The sequence below is a fragment of the Rhopalosiphum padi genome, chromosome 3 (genome assembly GCF_020882245.1).
Source record: "Rhopalosiphum padi isolate XX-2018 chromosome 3, ASM2088224v1, whole genome shotgun sequence".
NCBI lineage: Eukaryota > Metazoa > Arthropoda > Insecta > Hemiptera > Aphididae > Rhopalosiphum > Rhopalosiphum padi.
This window is the reverse complement of record NC_083599.1, coordinates 12,156,010-12,165,725: the sequence shown is the minus strand read 5'-3', so window position 1 is coordinate 12,165,725 and position 9,716 is coordinate 12,156,010. Positions and strand designations below refer to the sequence as shown.

Genomic DNA, 9,716 nt, shown 5'->3' with positions numbered 1-9,716 from the left:
TTTAACACAATATGATAATTATTAGAATACAACATCTATTACAGCTTGAACAATATTAAAACTCTGGCTGTTCGAGCCAGACCAATATTATAAAATATATAATAATAATAACACATTTATTCGAATCTAAGTAGGTAGGTACCTAATGGAAATAATACAATTCAAAGGAAGCGGCGATTAACGCCCACGATTAAATATTACAAGTGGTGATTAGCACACTCTTCGCAAAAAGTGAAGATTTGCGATCACGGATTATTATAAAAAAAGATGCAAAGATTCGTAAGTAAATAACAATAATAATAGTTTGAAAATTCGTACACGTAACGTTCGGTTTGACTAGAACAATATTATAAGAAAATAACTAAGACAATATTATAGTAAATGATAAAAACAAATAAAGTTTTAAAATCATTGTGTTATGTAATGTGTGCGACGTGTGTGTGTGTTGATCGGTAGACGGTAGGTGACAAATATAGGCCACTAAGATATCTGCTGCAGCGCATGGTAGTACCTACACGTTAATATGTACGCCGTACGGGACAATAAAACAAAATAAAAAAAATACTGAGACAATTTTTGAAAGCAATAATAACTAAATATAAATAATATAATAAATACAAAATTTACGGCAAAAGTTACATCAACCTACCGTAATACAAAAAGTAAAATAAATTACTTTTATAAAAATATAGCCATAGTAACATATTAATATATTATAATGTTATACATTTTTCGCTCAGTATCGTTTTTCGTACACAATGATATATCAATACATCATTGAATTCAAATTTAACTCATCATCTCATCCTGTACCAGTGGCGTATTTAGGATTTTGTCAATGGGGGATCTACGTTAACAAACATATAATTTCCTCGACAAAAGGAGGAGGGTACACTTATCATCACCACTGTTTCTAAAAAATGTTGAGAATTTATATAGGTACCTTTATTATCAATAAGTACCTACACATCATAAATACATAAATCTATATTCTTTTATTTTGAAGATTTATAAATCATAGGTAATTTTTTTTTTTATAAAATGGAGAAAACCATACGCAGTACCTATTGATAAATATACAAATTTATATATGAAGGACGAAAACAGTAAAAATAGTGTACCAGACAGTGTTCCGAACTTAAGGTTCTCAGGGCCTCAATACAGCTACTAAAGAAGGGCCCTTTTAACAATCGTTTTAGGTTTATTTGAGTTTTTGCTTTTTGGATTATTATTTAAATGTTAAAATAATTATTGGTACCTACTGTAAAAATGAGTTCAACTTAATGTTATAAAAAAATATTTTATCAATTAATTTTTAAAATATAACACATAAAAAATACAAAAAAAATACATGGCTCTAACTTAATATCCTGTAATTATTCTTGTCAATTTTTATTTTTATTTATTTCTATATCTTACCTAACCACGACGACTTTACTTGTCTAGATAAAAATAATTGCAGACAAAAACTGTGTAATTAAAAGTATGCTCTACCAGACAGCACCTGATTTGTTTTCTCTATAAAATAAAAATTAAATAAAAAATTATACATGAAATAAAATAGGTACATTTTAATAAGTATTTTGCACATCAATACATCAATGGTGTGACAGGTAATTGTGCGAATCCTTTATACCTAGGTAATAGTTTTATTGATAAATGATAGCTACCTAGTTAATGGTAACTCTTTAATTTAACCAGCAATGTATTTTTCTTGTCATGATAGCCAATTTCAGTTTTTTTAATTAATTAATTAATTAATTATTATTATTTATTTTTATCTATTTCTAGAAACAATAAATAAATTTGATGTACACAAATAAGAAAGCTCCATGTTAATATATCATTATTAACATTTAAAATTTAATTAACAACTATATTACGTTCTGAATTTCAACTCAAAACTTGGTCAAAATGAATATTTTATTAGTTATGATTAAACATAATTACTTTTTATGATAAATAGTTTTTATATAAGTAAAATAAAATCTAATTAACAATATTAATACATGAAAATAATAATAATAATATGTAGGTTCCTATACCTTTATGCTATATAATATGTAGTTTAAATGTACCTAATACTTATCTAGCCTCTTGATGTCAAATGTCAATTCAAATACTTCACTATCAAAAATATAAAAGAGCTACCTAAATACTTAAATCAACACTAATATTTAAAAGTGTGATACTTTTATAAAATTGGAATACTATCGCTTCCCAAATCTGTAAGTATATTACAAAATATAATTTAATAATTTATGTTTTTATATTATTTAGTCTATAGACATTTTTAAGCTTAACAATTTTCGAGCACAAAACAAGAACAGAAATATTAGTATTTATCTATTATAACATATTATATAGTCAGATAGAAACACAAAAAAAAGCTGATATAAAATACATTATTGTTGAATTGCAGCGTTAAGAACAAATCTAAATTAAATTAAGTGATATTTTTTTTTACGATAACCATACTAAGAAGGCAGGTTTGGAAAAAACGAAAAGTTATGAGACATATAAACTATGGGTAAAATAAATGAGACTCTAGACCTTTTTAAAACTCGAAGTATAACTACCTATTTCCTAAAAATAGATTTCTGGTTAGTTCACTTAGGTACTTCTGTCCGTATATACAGGGCGATTATTTTATCGAACAACCTACTCGATACGATACTTCAATCTATACGCAAAACATACAACAAACAAAAAATAATTATTACCTACCTACATTTATAAATAAAAACGGATCCGCTTTGAACCGTTCAGTAAATAGACAGAGACAGTATAGTAAGTTATCATACAGGTGTATAGTATATTAATTATATTTTATGCGTAATCAGACCAAAGCTACATGGCGCTGATAAACGTTCGGTTATGAGATAATATAAGCTTATAATTTTATTGTTATTTATAATTATAATACATAGATTGTTTTAAAATTTGAGATGTGCAACAAATCCGTATTATATCGTTTGCTTTTGATTTTATTTTAGATGATTAATCCAACAAAAGTACTATACAGTCTAGAAATACCAACCGAACTATTGTAAATATCTATATGGCTTTATACCTCTGAATATAATTGTTATTACAAGTAAGTAATAAACATAAATATACAATAATATAATAATATATAAAATCATATATGATCAATTACGAATATTACGATTACAATTTAAGAGTTGATATAAATCGTGTAGGTAATAATGATGGAGTCGTGATTTCTTAATATAGGTACTAGGTAGATAAGTAGCTAATATTATTGATTTTTAGGTATACCTATAGAATATTATACTGAATGTTTATTGTTTTAATTATTAATTTCAAGAAAGATTAACATTGGTACAAGTTACAAATGGTTAGAAAAAAAAGTTAAATTTATATGTCACCCACAAACACACAGATAATACACTATACACATACACACATATAACATAAGACTACAGACTATAGTGAGGGAATTAGAAAACTTGTGGAAGCTTAACCCCCTAGAAGTCATTAAAAGTGTTCAAGTAGGTACTTAATTCCCTTATATTTTATACTGAAATTATTTGTCAGTAAGTTTAAACAACACAAATAAAGGTGACAAAAAAAAAAAAAAAAAAAATGAAAATAAATTAGCAAAAGAAGCAATATTATTATTAACAAATTCATAAATTTAACCTGAATATCAATCAAGTCTGATGAATTCGGTCTTATAAAAAACTTGGAGCAATAGTATTAAAATATTTCAAATACTTTTAACTTTTAAGTACCTACTCATTACACATTTTAAATACTTTCTCGGTGTACAGTAGTGCATAGTAAAAGTACTAATACAATACCTACTGAAAATAACTTATTTTACCTACAGATCTCATTATTAGATTATTTTATACTTACTTAATTCTTAGGTAATCAATATAATTTTGTTTTAACAAACAATCGGTGAGTTATCTTTATGTGTGATTTTCACAAGATTCACTGATATTAATTTTAAAAATAAATCAACTCCCGTGGAAAAAAATAAAGTAACAACTGAAGTTTGAAGAAAATATCACTAACTAAAAAAATCAATTTTCAAATTAATATTAAATACTACCAAATCTCACATTCAAAATACATAATAAATTATAAAGTTATAAGTAATTGATATAATAATATCATATTAAATATTTTTAAAACATCCACTTATAGGTAGAGGAAAAGCTTATAAATTGTAAAAACAAATTGCATAGCTATAAATGCTTTATGCATTGTACTTAAGTTTAATTGAAATAAAAAAGAAAATACTTCTTTGCTAAATAAAAATAATAAGTAATAAATTATAATTCAAATTACTGGACATCAGTAGAAGCGTAGCCAGGATTTTTTTATGGGAAGGAGGCTAAATACTTTTAACTTCAGTTATTGAAAATCAAAAACAACAACAAAACAAAAATACTGATAACATATTAACGTTGATTTGCTGTTAACGTATTTACTATTTTAAATAATTAAAATTTATTAGACAATTTCTATATTTAAATTTAAATATTTCAAAATAATATAAAAAATACGGCCAATGGGGGGGGGGGGCTACAGCCATTGGATACCAGTTAGCAAAAATACTAAAGAAAGTACTGATCAATTTAACCAGAATTTTTACTTGTCACATGAATTACACCTAAGTAACATCAGAATCCTTGAAAAAAATAAAGTTATAGCAATGTACCTTAAAAATGAGTAAATTAAAAAATAAACTTTAATACATTATTACAATACAATACTTATTACCAATATCAGAGTAATAGGCAATAGCAATAACTATAAAATATTTTTGATCAAAAAAATTTGTTTAAAATTAAACACTCAAAGGTATTTCACTATTCAAGTAATTTTTACAAAAGGATATTCAGAAGCTACACGGAGACATTAGATAAATGTTTGTAAGTAAAATGTTATTATTTTCAAGGAATGAGAAAGTTCTAATTTTAAATACTTTCATAATTTACATTATTGATAATTTATTACTGTTGACAAATATATTATTTTACCGAATACAGAATTAATGACAATATATGACATCAATAATGTTAGAATTATTTACTAATAGTTTTTAATTTTTTAATTTTTTGATGATAATATATAAAATATCAAAATGGTTATACTGCAATTACTTTCAGAGAAATATTCTAATGGTTATCAACCTATGCAAACAGCAAACATTTGAAAATTCTAAAATTCTATATATTTATGCTTAACCATATATCTACATATCAAGACTCAGTAATATTGTATAAGTTAACTTACTACCTTTCATATAAATATACATGTATAAAATATAAATGAGTAATGATACACTAAAAATGATATCACCCTACATCCCCGCCATTGAAAATAGTATAAGTAATATTTATTAAAGAACAAAGAATATAATTATTTCCATTAATAAATAGTGGTAAGAATTAATGTTTGGTCGACATTGATGACTTTTACTTTATAAATTATATTATTATTGTGAGAAATACAATTTTATTATCATCATATTAATAGGTACTATGGACTTAGCAGACTCTGGTATTAAATTATATCAAGCGTACAATACTACTATTATTTGAGTAGCAAGGCAACAAAATAAACAAATACCATTGTTCTTTTTCCTTACATCCCAAAAATATACACAAAACTTAACATTTTTTTTCACATCTATTATAAAAAATTTAATATTGTAAATATAAAATATTTTGTAATACACATAAAAAAAAATTATAATATAATAAATCAAAAAATGATTTTTTCACATTTTTTTTTTATGTCACTAAATACAATAAAACAAATTTTAAATTTTAAATTTTAAAAATAGTGCTGTTATGTAGTTACATCCTGTTTGGATAATTTTCTATATAGTATATTATACATGTTACAGGCAAAGTAGGAAGTCGGGCACTGTGCACAGTGCCCAATTTTTAAGGGCAAAGTTGGAATAAGTTAACATTGTCTGGGCATTGTATATAGTGCCCAAATAAATTTGAACACTAGGTTAAATACCTATAATAAAAATTAAATAAACAATTTTACAGGGTACAAATAATCATAAAAAAAAAACTGAAATAGACGCTTCAAATATTAGTTTTTGAATCTATTAGGTATCCAATTGGGTTCTTATAACAGTTACAACTGATGAATTAATATTATTAATATTGTGGGCATTGTGCACAGTGCCTGGGTATTATTATACAATGCCTGGATTTCCTACTTTGCCCATAACATATATATATATATACTGAGGTAGACTTAAATAAAAAATAGCTGTTTTGTACCGATGAAAAATTAACAAATATGTACAAAACATATGAAAAGAAGAAATTTGCTAGAAGTAACTTTGGTTTAAACTGTTATCAATGCCCGTATCATTCTGAAAAATCAATTCATACATTCATATTACATCTATTTTGATAAAAAAAAAAATTGTTTATTTACCCATATAAGTAATAGAAAAACGAAAACAGATAAAATGATAATTTTATCCAACCCTCACGTTGATATGTATACAACTTGTCAGCATTCATAATACTTGTAGGATCATAGAGACCAAAACCAGACATAACTGGCCTATTATGATATCTAAGAAAAAAAATCAATACTTTAAAAAAAACAACACTACAGTAAAAAAATATTATATTTATGATAATTTTTTAAAAATATTATTACTTTTTTATATGATAAGCCATTAATGGTATATTAATAGCAAATGAAATCCATTGGCCTCCAAACAAAAACAAAATATTGAAGAAGAAGTGTAGCATATACTCAGGAATCACTAACTATAATTAAAAAGTAAATATTTTTAATTACAACATAATATTAATATATTATATTATAATAAAAATTATGGATTTTTTTTTTTTTAATGGACACTACATATTGGATAATTGATATGTTGGTAAGTTATGATAAACTTAAAGTTAGTAGTATCTATTATTTAAGTTTTTTCTAATTATTATTTCATACTTTTTTAATAATAAAATGTATCAACTTCTATAAAATTATTAAAATTAAAAATAATAATATAGTTATAATTTGTCCAGAACAAAAATTGTTAGAAATTATTATATTACCATAATAATAATATCTCCATAATATACCTATTTACTTAAAATAAATTAATAAAAAAATTAATAATAGCTATGGGTTTATACACAATATACATAATTTGAAGGCTAAAAGGCTGAATATAATACGTCCACTTTTTCAAAAATTGGTTTTATATGTCTAATCAAGAAAACTAGATGCTTTTTATGATTCTGCCAAATATCAAGTGTTCAAAATTATTAAAAGTGCATTATTTATACATAATAATATTTGGCATCATACAAACTGATCATATTTTTGAATGCACAAAAACTATGTCCAAAAAAATTGTGACATACAATTATTTAAAATAGATGTATTAACATTGGTGCTTATTTTAACCGGACAAATGTAACATGTCCAGACACACTATTTGGCTAAACTGATAAATTCAATTTTGGACCGTAGTAAGATATAATAACAACTGTCATTTGTAATAAATCCATTCTAATTCCACTAAAAAATTACTTTAAAAAAATATAGACAGTTTTAGTCATGTTTAGCTAACAATTTAATATTATACAGTAAATTAAACACCATATTATCAAGTTTACACACAAGTTTTACACTTAAAAAAACTATAGGTATTTGAAAAATAGTAACACTTTAAATAGCTCTCCTGAACATTATAGTATTTGTGACATCATATTTGGCCTTTTAGCCATCAAAATATCTATTTTGACTTATTAATGTATGTCAGAGATAATTTTAGACCATATTTTTGTATACTTTTATTATGCTTTTATGTTATATGGAACAAAACGTATTAATTAGTTAAATAAATAATATCTACAATTTATAAACAAAAAACTTTTGAATTCAATACAATTAAAAATAATGAATAAGTAAATAATATATTAAATATTATATTATTTAGTTTTATTTATACTCACTGGATTTAGACTGTTACATTGATCTATTGGATTTTTGCTATCAGTTTTAAGTTCATCAAATGCAATTATCTAAAACAAAAATAATTTAAATTTTGAAGTAAGCAGTTGTGATTAACTTAATAAATTAAGTGGTCTATAATAACATTATATATATATATATATATATATCATAAAATATATAAATATACATTCTTTAAACGTATCTAATATAATCAGGCCAAAATTAATATTAAATGAATAAATAATTCCAAACAAGCTTTACTCATTTAAAAAGATGTGTTATTAAATACAACAAAAATAAATGTTAAAATAGATATGGGTCTTTTACTGTAGATAAATTTAAAAGAAGTAACTATACTCTGTTCAGACAAAACACCTTGAAACTCTCCATCACTGCTACCGACCAATAGACTGATGCCTCTACTCACCCGTCGGTCATTCCCTGTCATTGAAAGTATATGTGAAACTAGACTCTTGTTTTAATTATTCTGAACGGTGTGTATAGTAAAAAATGACCAATAGAAAGCATAATATTATATTCAAAATATGGTAAGACATATTGAGTTTTGACAATCCAAGTAATAAATTCAATACATAGGTTATTGAAACATTTTTTTTTTTAAGAATAGCGATAGATAAGTAGAAATAACCCAGAAAAATATTATTGTTAGAACTAGAAGGGAAATAAAGATCTCTTTATTTAAGCACAAAACATGTTTGGTGAATTTCTCACATACCTATGCTATGTATTCTTTACAAGTTTTTAGATAGTTAAATACTATATCTGTAGATAAACTACCATACACTTTTTTTCTAAGTAGATTGCTTTATACTACTAAGTACTAAGTACTAGTACATCTTTAAACTTTAAATGATATAGGTAATAGGTACCTACTAAATAATACTATAAATTATAATTCAACTCTAATTATATTACATTACAGTACTTACATGGAATATTGAAAAAAATAATAAAAATGCATCTGATATCATGGCCACGATATAAGTGAACGCTGAGAATGTGAAAGACATTGTAGTAGTTGGCTGTACTTAGTTAATTTAAAATCAAAAAAAGCCACTAAATAAATCAATCTAGAACATCATAACCTCAACCACAACCAATGACGAGTATACTAAAAATACTATTAATACAGAGAATATAAATTTATTTTTTTGGCGACAAATATCATTGATCACTAGCGTTTAAAAAAAAGAAAAATAATTGTTCAATAAGCAGTGTGAATTTTCGATCGAATAGATCTCTGGTTTGTCAAAATAATATCAAAATGTACGTAATTACTGTGATAAACTCATATTATATACAATTTTAAAACGTATGTTACGACTTTTATTACAATATCGAAAATTAGATTAATTAAGTAATTAAGTATAATGATAACATATTATGCGTATAAGAACTAAGGATATTATAAATATTTTATACTATTATAATAATAGTGCTAGTCGAGTCACTCGTATGGTATAATTCGTCCGTGAATCGTAAATATTTGTAATCGTTTAAGATAATCGTTATACAATTGTATTATTGATAACAGCCGAGCGCTGGCGATAACGGGTTGGGCGATTGGGCTTGGTTTGACATGGATTATGGAGGTTGATCGCAACATTCGCAATACTTTGTAGTCATTTTACGTATTATTTTAGTCGTAATAGTCGTACATTCGTACTACGTACATAACAATTTACAGCATTGACATAATATAATAT

The 9,716-nt window shown here is 24.6% G+C and overlaps 1 protein-coding gene across 1 annotated transcript; it reads right to left on the bottom strand.

The window, feature by feature from the left end:
* Nucleotides 1-5,651: 5,651 nt before the first annotated feature.
* LOC132927200 (protein cornichon-like) lies at nt 5,652-9,502 on the bottom strand. Its single transcript, XM_060991687.1, has 5 exons — nt 8,940-9,502; nt 7,989-8,057; nt 6,676-6,788; nt 6,445-6,588; nt 5,652-6,379 (listed from the first exon to the last, which is right to left on the bottom strand). Exons 1-5 carry the CDS (start codon nt 9,018-9,020, stop codon nt 6,352-6,354), a joined length of 435 nt encoding a protein of 144 aa, XP_060847670.1. The 5' UTR covers nt 9,021-9,502; the 3' UTR covers nt 5,652-6,351.
* Between the last annotated feature and the right edge of the window lie 214 nt (nt 9,503-9,716).